At 43.5% G+C, this 17,500-nt stretch overlaps 3 protein-coding genes across 3 annotated transcripts in view; 1 reads left to right on the plus strand and 2 right to left on the minus strand.

Annotated features, from left to right (window-relative positions):
* Window positions 1-6,740, plus strand: part of arhgap18 (Rho GTPase activating protein 18) — a 27,708-nt gene extending 20,968 nt beyond the window's left edge. The window contains exons 12-15 of the mRNA XM_062550535.1: window positions 1,124-1,282; window positions 1,926-2,050; window positions 5,150-5,205; window positions 6,088-6,740. Coding sequence (XP_062406519.1) covers window positions 1,124-1,282; window positions 1,926-2,050; window positions 5,150-5,205; window positions 6,088-6,179 — 432 coding nt within the window. The 3' untranslated portion in view covers window positions 6,180-6,740. The remainder of the gene's footprint in view (window positions 1-1,123; window positions 1,283-1,925; window positions 2,051-5,149; window positions 5,206-6,087) is intronic.
* A 29-nt stretch (window positions 6,741-6,769) lies between these two features.
* On the minus strand, window positions 6,770-15,531 carry LOC134097613 (enoyl-[acyl-carrier-protein] reductase, mitochondrial). The gene is made up of 10 exons (XM_062550536.1): window positions 15,298-15,531; window positions 14,069-14,166; window positions 13,732-13,863; window positions 13,262-13,405; window positions 11,564-11,666; window positions 10,520-10,622; window positions 10,027-10,100; window positions 9,210-9,270; window positions 8,994-9,066; window positions 6,770-8,665 (listed from the first exon to the last, which is right to left on the minus strand). Exons 1-10 carry the CDS (start codon window positions 15,450-15,452, stop codon window positions 8,502-8,504), a joined length of 1,107 nt encoding a protein of 368 aa, XP_062406520.1. The 5' UTR covers window positions 15,453-15,531; the 3' UTR covers window positions 6,770-8,501.
* A 1,713-nt stretch (window positions 15,532-17,244) lies between these two features.
* lama2 (laminin, alpha 2) overlaps window positions 17,245-17,500 on the minus strand; it is a 163,835-nt gene continuing 163,579 nt past the window's right edge. Inside the window, exon 65 of the mRNA XM_062550527.1 lies at window positions 17,245-17,500. This exon is cut by the window's right edge and continues 353 nt beyond it. The gene's annotated coding sequence lies outside the window, so the exon portion shown is untranslated.

The following is a 17,500-nucleotide window of genomic DNA, read 5'->3' on the forward strand; positions in this document are numbered from 1 at the left end:
AAACACAGTTCTAGCCACTAACTGGAGAGGCTACTCTTACAATTACACAGTTTCTAGGGCTTTTGCTGTTTGCATTCACACACAGTACAGTAAATGTAACTCTGAGAAGACTCAACACACACCAGTAGCCCAGATATACTGTAAACATTAAAGTAATGTATTGTACTGCATTTAATAAAGTGATGAATTGGACTGCAGCAAAACTGCTATTTAATATCTTGCTACTGAGGTTTATTTAGAAACAAGAAGTTTGTAATATCAGGAAGCATTAAAAAATAATCTGTATTGTTTTATTCTTATACTTCACATCTGCTCAGAAGGCATTGGTCATGTGACTGGAGTCAGCCTCTGCAGCCTTCTTGTGAAATGTTTATGTTAAGCAAAGTCAAACAGAAGCTGCATTATTTTTACAGAGATTTTTAAAAAATTGGTGCCTCTACTGCCCTGGCCAAGTTGGCATGTACACCAGTCATGGCTGTATGTAACAGTACAGTATGTGCAGGCAAAAGACCTACTTCTATGGACAGTAAGCAGTACAATTACAGTTTTGCCTCTGTGGTCAAAACACAGCAAATATTTCCCTGTACAATCTACCTTCATGGACAGTGAGCATCAAAACACCACCCTCAGCTGTAGGTCTATTTCAGATGAAACATCATATATTACCTCCTTCCTCTGTAGTCAGCAGAGTCGACAGCAAGAGTCTACAGCAAAGTGGAGTTGTTTTCTCTGTGCAGAGTAGCTGAAAAAGCAACTCACTTTTCTGTTGATGCCTGGGAAGGCTGCCTTTTGATGTCTAGTGGCATTTATTCATTCATTCATTCATTCATTCATTCATTCATTCATTCTCATTCATTCATTCATTCACTCACTCACCAGTTGCTTACAGTATTAAGGCATGCAGAATTATGAGGACGTTGCTGGACTCTTCTAATATTCTAGTGTTGACGTCAGGTTTTGTTTGCCTTTTGAAATGTCTGTTTTTCACCAGGCCAAATGGATGTGTCATAAAGTCATCTTGTACAAAAAAAGTATAAGTGTAGACGTCATGTTTTCTAAAGACGTGGTCACTAGAGAGGTATAATGTCAAGATCACCTCTCTCTCTCTCTCTCTCTCTGTCAGATCCCCAAGTTCATCATCAACCAGGTGCGAAAGCAGAACACGGAGAAGCAGATCCAGAAGAAGGCCAGCAGGGAGAAGGGCATGAAGAGGCTACTCAAGAAGATGACCGCCACCCAGGACCGCGACAAGCCCGACAAACAGGAGCGCAGCGCCACAGAGGTGAGACATACAGTACGGAGGGATGAGATGGACGGATGGAGAGAGAGAGAGAGAGGGGGGGGGGGGTTAAGGGTAAGAGAAAGGGCACTTCGTTACTGGCAGTCTTGTAGAGAGAGGGAGGGAGGGAAGGGAGGAAGAGAACAGAAATAAAGAGAACATGTAACGCCACGGAAACAGATTAGCACCTGTTCTGGGTATTCAGGAAGGTGATGTGTGTGTGTGTGTGTGTGTGTGTGTGTGTGTGTGTGTGTGTGTATTAACTAAGGGTTTTTCAGTTTAACTCAGCCACCCTACGGTTAACCCAGTCGGGTGACTGAATTAAGGTTCGATTTTGTGACTGAAGTTATATTGACTTCAGTGTTGTTGGCCTTCTGCAGCTCACAAAGGCAGGTCCACAAAATGGCTTCCTTGTGACATCTAGTGGACACACAGGGCATTGCCACTGATATTCTCCCTTCTGACAAGTTGTGTAATAGGAACATATGAGGCAATTGCATAATGAAGGGTATTCCAACAGAACAGCTGTAAACAAACATCATGAAAGTCAATTAAGCCTTTTAAGATGCTAAACTTGCTGCTGCAAGTTGTAAATATGGTCTGTGTGTGTGTGTGTGTGTGTGTGTGTATGTGTGTGTGTGTGTAGAACGACAGCACCCAAGGGTTCATCAGGGTGCAGGCTCCTGAGTTCTCCAAGGTGTCCATGGCCGTGCAGCTGACGGAGGATCTGCAGGCGTCAGACATCCTCGCCCGCTTCCTCAGCCAGGACAGGTGAGCCCAGCCTCCCCTCCACACCCAATAGTATGCCCCCCCCAAAAAAACCCCCCCAAAAAACCTACAACCAAACGTACACAAGTTCTGTGATATTACTCATCAGTAGTAGATACCCTACTTGGACAGCAGAGAAACATTTCTAATTGGTCTGTTGAGGACACTGAGGCCTAATAAGATCAACGTCAGATTTAGCAATGACCTTGTGGAATATTTTAGACTTCAGTAGCATGGTGCTCCTGTATTGTATCACGCTGGGGAAAGTGCACTTTCTCCTAGAGAGCGTTGTGTGATAAACTATAAAGCATTTAATCATGGTTTGAGGTCAAAGACCATTTGCTATTTTTTGTTTACCTTCAATGCCAGACAGATTATGTCCCATATTTAGCATATGCATTACCATGAAGACAAACACAAAGAGAAAGTGTTAAATTAAATGAAATTAAACTAAACTAAACAATTGAGTCAGCGCCTTTGGTTATCACCCCAACCAAACATGACTGTGACACTCTGTTATGACTATTAATATGCATGTGTGTCAATTCCAGTAAAATGCTAGACCATGTAATTAGCGTTAGCATCTCCGGCCCATCCAGAGTGCTGCTGTAGGATAGGTGAGCCTCTCCCCTCACATGCTGGTAATTACACCTGGTCATTATCCTCCCACCGCCCGGCCGAGCGCTTGTCGTGAGTCAGGAGAGGTTAGATGCTATCTGAAATTACGCTAAACAGTCATTAGACATGGCTGCCTCAACGCTGGCCTACTGTGTGAGGTCAGCTCTGTCACAATGCAGAAAATGGCTCCAGAGCTGAGGCCCCCAAAAATGTTAGCGCTAATTATATTCAGCGGTCGCGTAGCGTAGATGCTATCTTGAGATGTGTGCGTTTTTGTAAGAGCAATTGTGTCTGAATTTGTTTTGTGTGTGTAGGCTTGTCTCTTTCTACTTGCTAATATCAAGGGGTTTTATTAACTAGCTTAGACTACTGCTCCCATTTGAGTAGGATTTGGTACTGTATGCATGCCTTAAAGTATGGCATGTTAGTATGATATGATATATTTGGTCTAATGAATTTCTAATTCTCAGAGAATGTACTCTACTGCAACAGCTTTTTTCACTTTAATGTGGCTGTCTTAGCAATGATAATACAAGAGGAATAGATATAATTTCTTAGAATCATTTTATATATTCATGGATTTTTGCCTTCGTTCAAATAGAATAGTAAAGAGTGTCAGTAAGTGAGTGGGAGAGAGCGATGGGGTGGGACCGATTGAGGAAATGACCGCTGGTCAGATTCAAACCCGGGTGCCCGTGGACACTTGGACCCAAATGTGGTACGGACACTGCAGTCAGTCGGGCCACGGCACATTGTTTTATAAACAATTATTTTTTTTATTTTATTTACTATTTTTAATAACGTTTTTATCCCACAGTAATACAGGACATATTTGAACTTTGAGAATTAGATCTCAGTGGTACACAATCATACTTATCATCACATGCATACTTTCATATTTTTGATTTAGGAAGGGAATCATCAGTAATCCGTTACCATTCTGCTTCATGCACAGTTCTTTTTGAAGGTCCAGTTATGTCCTCGGTTCCCCCCCAGAAGTAGAACACTTTGTGGTGGTAATTGCTTCAAATCCATTTTGTTATTTCAAATCTTGTTTTGCATCAACATTATTGGCACCAGGAAACCTGACCGCAATTAAATAAAACACTATGTTTGCTCAGAACTCAATTTTGCGCACAACAGCAGAACCACTCGCAGCAAATGCCAATTTGTACCCATTTATGCAGCCTGATTGTATTACTGGCATTGCCATGTAATTGCGTTATTGTTATGCCCACGTGGTTATATTATTGTTATGCATTCTTTTGACTGAAGTCAAGACCTCAATTACATCATTACTGTATGGAGTTATTTGACTTCAGTCTGGAGTTGCACACAGCTTTATTATGGTGTTAGACGTGTGAGTGTGTGTGTGTGTGTGTGTGTGTGTACATGTCCACCACACATGTGTGTAGTTGTAGTGGTAGTGTTACAGTACAGTATGTGGAAGTGAGCGTTGGTATTCGGTGTGTGTGTGTGTGTGTGTGTGTGTGTGTGTGTACATGGCTACAAGCCCACCACACATGTGAGTGTGTAGTTGAAGTGGCAGACAGTGTCACATTATGTGGGACTGTGCATTGGTATTCTATGTGTGTGTGTGTGTGTGTGTGTGTGTTCACACTTCACGTGTGTGTCTGTAACTGCGCTCAAGTCTATCTGTCAGCCCATCCGTGGCCAGCCCAGCAGTACTGTACTGTACCTCCGCTGTGGTGATGCGGCATGACATGAGGAGCGACGCCCCCGACTGCCCCATGAGGCGGCCCATGAAGTTTGTCGTTTGTCATAATCGCCGAGGGTGACACTGTGCGTTTGTCACATGACGCTCACGCCCCCGAGGGACTCCTGCTCCCTCATACTAGCCTACTGTCTCCCTGAGCACAACAACTAAAAGATACAGTGTCAGCACAATTGACTTTTATGCCCCTGCAAGTTGTTTAATATGTATGTATTAGCCAGGCAAAGGTCTTTAGTGTTTAAGGAACACGCCATGGTTTTTACCCCCGAACTAAATAATAGGACACATGCCTTTCTCTTCTGTGTGTGTGTGTGTGTGTGCAATAATCCAGTCTGACGCTGTTAGCCTAGCTTAGAATAAGACATTGGAAGTGGGTTAGACCAGTTAGCCTAGCTTAGCATAATACACTGGAAGTGGGTTAGACCAGTTAGCCTATAACTTCCTTTTAGCTGCAGGCTAACTAGTGTAACTTACTTCCTTTTAAAATGCCGTACGCTGTAAAGAATTTTGGAGCAAAGAGATAGGGAATATGAATGATTATAAACAATAATATGTTTTATTTATTTTGTGCCTCTGTCACACTCAAGGTCGCTTAGAAAGATAATGGACTTTTAGTTCATTCTTACTACTTACTCTTTCATTTTTACATGTGTGTGTGTTTTGTGTGTTGTTTTTGAAATTATGTGAGCATTTTGTGTGTTGTTTGGTCCAGTGTTAACTGAAGCCCTGTCTCTGTTCTTGCTTTGCAGCTCGTTGTCTGTGAAGAGGGAGGACCTGAGTCTGTATGAGATCGGAGGGAACATCAGTAAGTGCCCATCTGAATGAAATTCCTCTCCGCTCCATGTGGGAGTGTGCTGTGGGATCTGACTGGAGGCATGCAATCTGTCACGTGCTTGGTTTCATCCCCCCCCCCCCCCCCCCCCCTTCCAAACTAAAGAGGCAGCAGCTTTTTCTTGCCTTTGGGGCGTGAAACTGGGATGTTTGTTTATGTCCCAATTTCAGTCCTCCAGATTAATATTGTAAAAATGAAAAGTCCTGCCGCGTCATCTTCTCCTGTTGCCCTGAGCCAAATCAGTTCATGGGCTTGGTTCAGAATGGAGATTCGGTCGGGGGCAGAATAGTAATAAACGGATTTGTTTAAAGGGTTGCTGCCTTCAGGTTACCCAGCATGCTACTTTGGTTCTGTGTTCGTGAAGTTGCACCCTTAGTCGAGTATTTTCTGACCAGAATGATTCCACGATTCAAAAGTATCATACAGCCTCACATTATGTCAGTCACATGAACACACAGACTCCGTAACCTTCATTCAGCAGTAAAGTGTTTAGTAAAGTGTGAATTTCAGCGTTTTTTCCACATTTGAGTAGTGTCTGTGTGTGGGGCTGTAGCACTGTGTATTTGATGGATTGAGGAAGTGCCCATGGCATTACAGAAGTGCTCAGTCGTTATGGCTCACGGGGCACTACCCGTAATTCCCCGACTATTAGCCGCGGCTTATACATTGATTTTGCAAAATTTCTCCCGCTATGAGGTTAATACACCGGCGCAGTTAATATGGTGTTAATATGGTTTTGTTTATTTTAACTTGCATAAAACATTGCCCTGCGGCTTATCCACAATGCGGCTTATATGCGGGGAATGACTGTAAGTGTGTTTTGGGTGGCTGATGTGTGTGTGTTGTTGTGTGCAGAGGAGCGCTGTCTGGACGAGGAGGCCTACATGAAGGCCCTGCTGGAGCTCAACCCCAGCGCCGAGTGGGTGATCAGAGCCACCCAGCGCTAGCAGCCCTCCTCTTCCTCCTCCTCCTGTTCCTGCTCCTCTTCCTCTTCCTCCTCTTCGCCAGCGCTACGTCCAGGAGGAGGATCTCACGGGGGGAGGAGAAGGGCGCGGAGTCCACACATGAAAGGGAATATGTAACTCAAACAGGGCTAGGGATGAGGGGGGGGGGGGGGGGGGGGCAAGAGTTCTTCAATTCTGGTGGACCTTGGAGGGAAGCCAAGGTCATGTGTTTTCACAGCAAGCCTTCAATGAAAATGCAGTATCTAGTCGTAGTTTTGTAAACTGGGCTCTGCTTTCATAAAGTCTGTCTGGGCTGTCTATGCAGTGTGTCAGGGGCCAGTCACATACCCAGTTTTTTTCTTATCCAAATTGTGGAACCAGCAGATACAAGGGTGGCAGAATAGAATTCTCTACCAGTTCTCTTCAGATCAGTTTGACTTGGCTACCCACGTATGCCCCTTAGACACCTGTCAGGGTCACTCGCTGACCTTTTTGTATCCGTTGTCTTAGTGATTAGCTCAGTTTGACTCGGAGGTGCAGTGTTTGGTTATTGTTATGAAAATGGATTGGCTGTGGAAAACAACTGAACCAAAATTCCACAGACATATAAGCATTTTTTGGACAAAAACTGCCTATCATTGCACCTTTTATATTTGCGGTGATTCAGTGCATTAGTAGATTGTGGTAATACCAATCTACACCACTGTTCTCAGAAGAAAAAAAAAGAATCATGAATATACTTTAGTGTGCAATTTGTTTTGCCACATAAGTTCAACTTAACGATGTTGGCAGTGCGGTGGGGTTATATAGGTTATATATGATTCAGAGAGTAAGCGAGAGTAAGCCTGTAAGCTTTATCTATGACCACTAGGCTTACCTTGCTAATTTTGGGATGTATTAATATTTTTAAAAGTGTAGTGGTCACCAAAACGAGGCAAGCATTCTCCTTTTGGTTTGAAGCTGCTATTTCAGAAGCGGTCTTGTATGATTTTACAATCGTGTGGCTTACTATGAAACAAACAATGGGAAACTGAGAGTCCTATTTACAAACATCAACTGTATTTAACATCACATTATGCGTATCTGATACTGAGTTGCCGTTTGAGCGAATTACTCTTCAGTGAACAAATATGGCATAATACATTGCAAGGTAGTGTAGATATGGTCTCCATAGGATAAATGTGCTTTGCAAGCAATCAAAATCATCCTTTTAACCAAAATTCTCTCATCCTTTAACATGAACCACTTTATGTGCTTTTTGTATGACTAAATATATCATTATTTATTGGTCTTATTGCATTTCATAACATCTCCTTTTGTCACTGCCGTATGATTGTTTGTCTCGTCCAGTTGTACTACTTGCAATAACAACTCATCTTCATCACTAGCATTCAATGAATTTACAACAAAATATGACAAAACTATCATATTATCATTGCTCTCTTTAACACCCCCTGCCAAATGTAGCGCTAGCCAGTGGGAGGGCCTCAGATAGATGCCTCTATCCGAGCACTTGTGCAGCAGTTTCCAGGGAATTTGAAGGTACTGGACTGGAGGTGGACTTCTCTTTTTTTTGCTGTGAATCAGGGTTATTTTTATAAACCTGATGTGGGGTGTCACAACTCTTTATTTCCCCACAACAATGGTGTCCGCTTGTTTCCGTGGCAACCGAACTGCCTTCACGCAGAGTCATTATGGGATGTGTCAACCCAAATCAGAGTTTCCAAGTCAGCACTTAGCGGACAAGCACTACGGAGTCCCACAAGGTACTTTTCAAAGGAGGGAATTGTTTTGTTGCTTTAAAATCTAAAAAATGTATTTTCCATTTAATTTCAGTGACTTGTGATTTGACTTCAGTGCAAGGGAAGACATTGCCCTAGTGTTTAAAACACTGAATGAACATTTTTTCAACCAGATGATTTTTTATATATATATACATATATAAATACAGACAATACAAGTTGAAGCTTTACACTGTGAATAGGATTGTTATTAAGTGTATCCCAGATGAACTGTACTGTATCTGATGCTGAGAATGACCACTACAATTGTTTTTGTAAATAAATCTGTAATTACTCAATATACATAATCTGACCATTGGGTGACTCTTTGACACATCACACCAAACTGGTGCCTCCCACATGGCTATAGTTGTGTATGTGTGAGTGTAAGTCTGTCCACATGTTTATGTGTGTGTGTGCGCACTTGTGTTAGTGTGTTTAGAGTGCGAGTGTGGAATGAGTGTGTGTGTGGGAGTGTGTTTAGAGAATGTGTGTGTGTGTGTGTGTGTGTTTAGAGGGAGACTTGTAGTGTGTATGTCCATCTTCAGTGCATGAGCAGCACTTGTTTGGGCTGGTGCGGCTGCACCGTGGCCCGTAGGGCTTGTGTGTACTGCTGGAATGGGACCAGGACGCAACTGGGAGGGCTGAGCTGACCACTCCTCAGCATGGCACACAGGGCATCTACCATAGACTGCAGCAGGTGCAGATCTGAAGAACACACACACACACACACACACACACACACAGAAGAAATCATGGCCCACAATGTTTTTATACAGTATAGGAGTACAGTACTCATTCGCAGGAGTAATACTCATAACTTAATATAATACTCAGCAGTATGTCTGTCCTGGGCTTTGTTGTGGGCTATAGTAAAGTTGTAATACTGCCATCTGGTGGTTGTGTTAAATAATACTAAGAAATACACCTAAAATGGTTGTATTTTTATATAATGTGCTGTATGTAATGATTTCAGATATAAACCCTACCCATTGAGACCACAGGCATTAGGAGAACATTGGTTATTTAATCATACCTTTCCGGTTGTTTCTTTTCCACTGGGTCATCCAGAATCCTTTTAGCGAGATGTTTTTGAATATAAGAGACTTCTGTCCACATCAAATGCATTGTGTTAGTGATGTATTATAATGTTAGCATAGTGTACTGTATGTAAAATAACTATGTAAAACACAATATCTGCATTTGTCAGTTAAAAACTTGGATGACATTCAGAAATGTATACTGAACTCACTGCAGGGATCTGAAGAGGCTTCTTGGCCATGCCACCATATGTCACCAGAGTCCCACCAGAGCTGGGGAGCCAATCACAAGCTTGCGTTCAGCATACACATAATCCCCTAAAAGCCTGCTTTATCGTCCATCTTAAAGAGTCACATTGGAAAATGCTTGTTTTCTTTCTTACATTATTGGTGGAAAATGGCTCTAAATCTGGCTTAGTGCCTCCCAAATGGTTTTTAGTCCATCTGCTTCCATAAAGCGGCTGACATTTTTTGGTGCAGTTTCAGAGGAGACATCAGGGACTTGAGCCCTTCAAAGAGTTGCTGTTGCACTCACTGCTCCATGGGACATTTTCTTTTTTTTTTACAGAAGCAAACACTTGCTTGTTCCTTTCAACACTACAAAGAATACCAGACAGGTGACGCTGCGCTGGCAAGGATGGTAAAGAAAGATAGTGTGTATGTGCAACTGTGTGTGTGTGTGTGTGTGTGTGTGTGTGTGTGTGTGTGTGTGTGTGTGTGTGTGTGTGTGTGTGTGTGTGTGTGTGTGTGTGTGTGTGTGTGTGTGTGAGAGAGAGAGAGCGAGAGTGTGTGTTGATGCACCACACACGTGTGAGTGTGTAGTTGTAGTATTCGTGTTACAGTATGTGGGAGAATATAAGATAGGTGCTGGTGCGCTGGTATAGAGTGGAGGGGAAAGACAGAGAGAGACAGGTAGCGGAGGGCAGGGGGCCCCCTGTCAATGCTGGGCCCTTATAATCATCCTACAACCCCCCCACCCCCCACCGCCCCCCCAAGCGGCGCCCCTGATGAAGAGGGCATGAAACTCACTCCAGATGGGCCAGCACCAGACCTCCACTCAGGCCACCCACACAGTTCAGGCCCAACCTGGGCTGTGGCACCTCCTGGAACAGAGAGAGACAGAGACAGCAATCTCCTCTTTAAATGAGTCCCCACTGACCAATGATGAGGAGAGTCTCTCCTCGAGCTGATGATGCGATGGCTATAGTTTGATGGATTCTGATTGACTGTCATCTTTTTATCGTTCTCAAAATCGCTCTGAAAGTGATCCTAAACGATATCGTATCTTCATGTCATTTTTGTTATCATTTGTTTGTGGACATTGTCATTCATATAAGCTACAGCAATATTTGATTTTTTCGTTTTTATCTTTCCAGTTGTCGATCTTGGTGTGAACAGCCCCTTACACACATAACATCTATAACATACACTTGCATTACAAAACAATGCCATCTCCAAAATTATTAAAAAGTAAACCTATAAGATTGTTTTGTCTGTTGGATGAACTCAAGGGTATTCTCACCTGTAATATGTGGCCCAGTCCTGTCCTATGTAACTCCTCCTCTGTGAGGACATAGTCTGCTCCCATGGCCTTTAGCTCTGCTGAGAGGCTCTCATAATTCGGCCTAAGTGTGGACACACATAGTCATCAAATCACATAGGGCAGAGTGAGCTTACAACTACAGTATGATACTGCAGCCGAAACAGTGACACACTGAGGAAAAACGGACAGACAGGCTGGCAGACAAACAGAGAGGCAGGCAGGCAGGCAGACAGACTTTATTTATCCCATTGGAAATGTAGGTCATTTATGGTAACCGCTGTGATATTTGCCTCTACTGTAGAAGAGTAAATCTTCACCTTGATTGTCTGATAGGCTTGAATGACCAAATGCACAGTCACTTTGAAAACTGGCTCAGAGCCACGGAGAAAGCCAATATCGATTAGCCAGCAAACAAAAGCAGGTGAACGGAACAAAAAAAAAGCTGCATTGATGCCCATTTGGTATGCATTGCCTGCAACGCCAAACTCTCATTCACTCCTGTACAGTGATGGAACGGGAGAGTGCAGCCTGCACTGTATCTCCAGGGCCCTGGGGCTTCTGATTAACTGGCCAGCCCCAGCCCCAGCTCAAGCCTCAGCCCCAGCCCCAGCTCAAGCCCCTGCTCTAGCTGCCATCTCCCTGGGCCACCAGCCTCTGCTGCCTTTGTCCCTGGGCCGCGTGACACACGCTGCAGCTATCTTTGAGTGCCCTTGAGAGGCGTGTGTGTGTGTGTGTGTGTGACTGTGTGTGTTTACGTGTGTGTGTGTGTGTGTGTGTGTGTGTGTGTGTGTGTGTGTGACTGTGTACTGTGTGTGTTTATGTGTGTGGGTGTGTGTGTGTGTGTGTGTGTGTGTGACTGTGTACTGTGTGTGTTTACGTGTGTGTATGTGTGTGTGTGTGTGTGTGTGTGTGTGTGTGTGTGTGTGTGTGTGTGTGTGTGTGTGTGTGCGTGTGTGTGTGTGTGTGTGTGTGTGTGTGTGTGTGTGTGTGTGTGTGTGTGTGTGAGGGAGGGAGCAGCTGCACCTGTTTCGGACGATGTTGATGGTCCTCAGGCCGAGTGCCGCAGCAATTTGGATCACTGCCTGCCCCACTGCACTGTTCGCTCCATTCTGAATGACCGTGTCCCCTGCCAATGAGCCCAACACAAGCATGAGTACTAGAACACCACCTAAAACACCACCATCAGTGACTAGCTAAGCCAGGGGTCGGCAACCTGCGGCTCTGGAGCCGCATGCGGCTCTTTAGCGCGACCCTGGTGGCTCCCTGACCGTCTTCAAAAATGTATGAAAATGAATGGGGGGATTTTTGTTTGTTTGTTTGTTTTAATATGGTTTCTGTATCAGGACAAACATTCTTAACGTTTTCCAATGTTGTAAAAATGTGCATAATAAATATTAAAGTTCAACATTTCTGTCAACGAAGATTTGATAGCCTGCGACACACGTTTCAGGGCGGCGCCGTGCCATGCAGGTGGCTGTGGTTGTAAACAAACCGGCGGGTGTCAGCATGGCCATGCCATGGATCCCAAAGGGAAAAAGAGAGCCGATGAGATCAGAGAATTTAAGGCAGAATTGACCGAATCATTTGCTTTCATTGCCATTGGATTGCCTGCATGTTTGCTTGCTTTGTAATGAGAAGTTGGCGAGCAACAAAAAAGAGAGACATTTAGAAAGACATTTTCAGGGAAGGCATGCTACATTTACAGCCGACTACCCAGTTGGGACTGAGAGAAAAAGTGCGATTGCAGTAGCCTACTTCTGGAGAAATTTTGTTGCAACCTGAGAGATATTAAAACGTGGAAAACAACGGTTCACGGATGGTGATTACACGAAGTTGAACTTAAAGCACCAGCGGAGTAGTCACGTGGTGTGTCATTCTCTCCGAGATGCGCTGTAGGGAAACACATTAATCATGAAAGCTCATTATGTAGCCTCGTTGTAGCCTACTTAGTCATTTTGATAGTAGGCCTAGGCTAATATAGGCTAGATAATATACACTTACAGCCTGTGTTACCTTCATATAAGGCTTACATAAGGCTTTTCATTTTTTGCGGCTCCAGACAGATTTGTTTTTTGTTTTTTTGGTCCAAAATGGCTCTTTGAACATTTTGGGTTGCCGACCCCTGAGCTAAGCTAACGACACATTTTCAACTTTTAAACTGACTATCATGTTCACAATGCACAGTTATCACTTACACTCAAATACTGTACCAAAGTCATGATATCCACTGATAACACTGTTGGCACAAGTAAAGAGCTACAGTACTTAAACTAAATGATATGACCTAAATTATATGAAGTACCTCCATCTTCGATTTTTTAAAATATATTTACTGTTTGATAATTTTAGGCTTGTGGTTCAGTGACGGGACGTAAAATAATGTTTCAAGAGACAGAACATTCTGTACAGTATAATATTGGGTGAAATTGGGTGTTTGTCACCATAATGAAATGTAATTCATTTTATAAAATGAAATGAAACACAGAAGGCAAAGTACATCGCATCATACGACAAAGTGCTCGGGGCGACAGAATACAACAATCAGCACACACACAATCTCTGTTATGGAAATGATACAGGATCATTGTGTATGCTACACAGCACTGCGCTTTACCAGATGAAAGAGTGTGCTTCAGTCTAGATCAGATCACATCTAGACACACACACACACACACACACACACACACACACACACACACACACACACACACACGCACACACCAGGGCTGAGTTGCTGGAAGTCGTGCAGCATCCTGTAGGCCGTGCAGGGGTTGACTGCGATGGTGGCGGCCCCCAGCAGAGACACATCACTGGGGGCCTTCAGCAGCTCTGTGGCCTCACACACCACCTCCGTCCTCCAGGTTCCTACACACACACACACACACACACACACACACACACACACACACACACACACACACACACACACACACACACACACACACACACACACACACACACACACACACACACACAGGCACACAAACAAAGTAAGTATAGGAAGAACAGCAATTAAATATCCTTGAAATGTCATGTTATCTCAGGTTTGTGGATATTTCAACAACACTGTCTTTTCTAGAGTCTTCTCTACTTGCCAGTTGTACTACTTACTGCTAACTATTTATAGAATGACCAAAATGCCCTAAATGAGAGTTGCCTTCTGATCTGTAGCATATCATTTCCTTCCTCACCAAAGCCAGCATCCACAGGTAAGACCCAGTCACCTACACGCACGGAGGTGACCTCCTCGCCCACCTCCACCACCTCACCCACCCCCTCATTCCCACCCACCGCGGGGAATTCTGGGAGAATAGGGTAGGTTCCTGCCAATCCCAAACAAACACAAATGATGACCAACTTATGAAATTCCTTCTGCATGACTATGCTCTGGCTATATTTTAACAACATTAGATAATGGAATTGAAATGCTATGTTCTATGTTCTATCTTCTAAAAGTATGCTTTAGAAAATGAACCATTCTCATTACTATTCTAAGTGTGTCGATCTCCATGTGAAGTGGTACCTCACCTTGCATCATATTTATGTCTGCAGGATTGATGGGCGCAGCAAGCATCTGCAGTCTTACGCTGTGTGGGCCAACCTCTGGCGAGTCCCACTGCTCAATCCTTATCAAAGATAATAGCGTACAATTTAAAAGGCCTCTCAAGCTGTACTGTAGAAATAATGCCATGTATGTGTAAAATAGTGCCACCTTGTGGACAACATAGGAACATTAAGATAGCAGGGGATGTACATCTTAGCTGCACTATGAACGAACAGAGATTACATGGATTTAATTGCTTATGTAATATTTGTCAAATGCAAGCCCCATTTATTTTTGTCTGCAACAATATGTAGTTTAGTATGACATTCTGTAGCTCCCATACTTCTATCACTGGCACCAATTCATTCTAAAAGTACAATAAAACCAAAGCAAGGCTCAGAGTACATCTCATGTATACATGCCCTTTATAATGTCTACAATACTACTACTGACTACAATACTACAATAATAACTTACAGTAGGTAGGTAGACGGGACATAATGTACACACTGAATCTTTTACAATAGTTACTGCGGAGTGTGCTCAAGTGTAGCTCAATTGGACCTGCAATTTGAGATGCAAGAAACTGAGAGAGACTACTGTACTGTAGGGTGAGAAATTATCAGCCTGAGCTGATCCTCAGAACGCTGACTTACAGGCAGGACAGGTTTGACATCACTACGGTCATCATTACAGCAACATGTTTTAACATAGTCATAAAATCCCCAGACAAAACTAACTCATAAGAAAAAAACAAAAAAAAACATCCTGATTCTGGATCAGTCCTGAGGATACATTCCCATCAGGCCCCAACAGAGTCCCCTCAGCATGTGTACTCAAGTCAGGGTCCCACTGTAAATTTACCGTCTAGAAAGCCTTGGTGACTTGCTACCTCTGAAGTATCATTAAAGCTGGAAATGAAACGTTGAAGCTGAGTTCAGCCGTTTTTTCTTCAAGTACCGAAGGCATAGAGTGCCTGTGAATGTATTCCTGCTTTTAAAGCTTTAACCTTTTCTTATTGTATCAACAGTTTTTGCTATCACCTGGACAACAAAACCCATACATATACATAAAGCCACTCACATACACACACACACTCTCTCTCTCTCTCTCCCTCTCTCTCACACACACACACACACACACACACACACACACACACACACACACTCACACACTCTCTCTCTCTCTCTCTCACACATACACACGCACCAACCTCAGCTGGTCTAGGTCGGGTCCGTGTTTTCGGTACACCAGTGCCGAGCAGGAGTGGACGGTCCTCCAGTGCCAGTGACCAGCACCCCACCTCGGGCCTCCACCCTGCACCCAGAGCCTCTGGGCCCGCAGCGCTCCCCTGAACAGACCCCTCATCGTATCACACACACACACACACACACACACGGAGCACCAACAGACACGGTCCTCTCACAGGGCTGCCTTATAAACCATGTTCCAGTAAACCAGACTGGGCACTTCCTTTAACCCAGCGGTTTCACAATGGCAGTCTGACAGGAGGGCTGGACCACTTGAGTAACCTGGGACTGTCCTCTGGCTCCCAAGGACGATCCCACTGGAGTTTCACTTCCACACACACACACACACACACACACACACACACACACACACTCTCACACAGACCTTCACTCACTGTCCACGTGAGTGTGTGTGAGTCACTGACCAGTGTCCCAGTGTGACACAAAGGACTCTCTGAGGGCAGATCAGATACACTAGTACTTCTGGAGGAAGTGACATGACTACAGTACAGTAGCCTACAGTATGTAATGGGCCCTGTGCAAAAATGTTTACTTTTACCTCGTCATTCTGTTTCATGATATTTATTTATTTATTGTCTCCTCATTGCCTTATCGGTGGAGCTCTCTGTCTTTCTCTCTCTCTCTCTCTCACACACACACACACATACACAGGGGTGGACTGGCCGTGTGGCATGCTTCCTCAAATGACAGTTGTCCTTGCAAAATCAGATAATCACCCCATCGCCAAACAATGTCAGAGTGCTGATTCAACGTGTGATTGAAGTGTTCCCTTATTTGTTTGGAGCAGTGTAGTGTATTTCCAGGCAACATTGGTGTTTTTAATCATGATAATCATTAGCCTTTTATCGTTACTACTGTAGCTGCTTACCTTGTTTCTTTCAATACCCATTTATTTCCTGCTCCAAAAAAAAAAAAAAAAAAAAACGATTCTAAAAAGCTATGTGGCAGCCCTGAAAGCTTTGGACGGTGAAGTCATTTTAGTCTACCATTTACTATAGGTCATGGAAGTTCCGTTTTTTTGTCAGAGACATCTGGAAAAAGTCGTAGAATTTTGGAAATCCTGTATTTACAGCAACAGGAAAGAAAGCTTCCTTATTAATTTGCTAGGCTTAAGTTGTCCTGTGTATAGTGGTAACTGTGAAGATATGTTATACTATAGATTAGGTCTAATTTACACAATTAGTTACTAGGTCTAACACAATCTGGTTAATCTAGCTCTTAACACATACAGTAATTGTTTGGTGCTGTTACAGATGTAGCATTATGTAGTTCCCTTTCTTTGAATAACTTGAAATTGTACTTTGAATCCCAGAGTCTCTTTCACAATTGTTTGTATTTGTATGTGAATTTAGAGATCATGTGCTCCTTGGCCACCTCTGTTCACCAGTGAGTCAGATAGCCTGTGAGTAGGCCTACAGTTGTGCACCTTCAGTGCTCCATGGCACTAAGTTCAAAAGGTACAGTATGCATATTGAAGAGTACTAACTCCCAGGATTGTGCAATAGTGGGTCCCATTCCAGCCCTGCACACACACATCACACATATCCACACATGCACACACACACACACACACATACACACACACACACACACACACACACACACACACACACACACACACACACACACACACACACACACACACACACACACAATACCTGTAGATACCCTCTTGATATTTTATATTTGAGCCTTTTTAGAGTTCATCTCTAGTTTTCGCTCATTTAGGAAGTTCCCTGGTGCAGGGAAAAACCTTCCACAGCACTGGTTCCATTTCTTGATGAGGCATTTTGTAATTATTGGTGGCCCAGGTGTGCTGGCTATGTAACATTTATGAGAACAATTATTATTGATAATTTTGATGGATGATTATTTTAAGAACCACTACATCATACAGTATAAATCCATGGGTATTTCAGTCACTGGTTTCAACTGGACAAGATACAAGATGGAAGAAAACTCCAGTAACCACTGATGTAAGTGCCTTCAGGGGGGGAGTATATTTGAAAATACTGCAATAAACACCAAACACCATTCAGCGAGTCCCAACACACCATGCAACAGAGCTACAGGGAACACTGAACTGCTGACAAACATTTATCCAGAACCTTCCTCAGAAACATGCAACACAACATCCTTGTATTT

This window comes from Sardina pilchardus, chromosome 12, assembly GCF_963854185.1.
Source record: "Sardina pilchardus chromosome 12, fSarPil1.1, whole genome shotgun sequence".
Lineage (NCBI taxonomy): Eukaryota > Metazoa > Chordata > Actinopteri > Clupeiformes > Clupeidae > Sardina > Sardina pilchardus.

Bases quoted from the DNA above. Each gene is read 5' to 3' on its own strand.
- LOC134097613 (XM_062550536.1), bottom strand. From the start codon at position 15,452: ATGAGGGGTCTGTTCAGGGGAGCGCTGCGGGCCCAGAGGCTCTGGGTG. The intron at 10,101-10,519 runs GTGAGAATACCC...TCTCTGTTCCAG, and splicing joins GACTGGGCCACATATTACAG to GAGGTGCCACAGCCCAGGTT. The intron at 8,666-8,993 runs GTATGATTAAAT...TGTGTTCTTCAG, and splicing joins GAAAAGAAACAACCGGAAAG to ATCTGCACCTGCTGCAGTCT.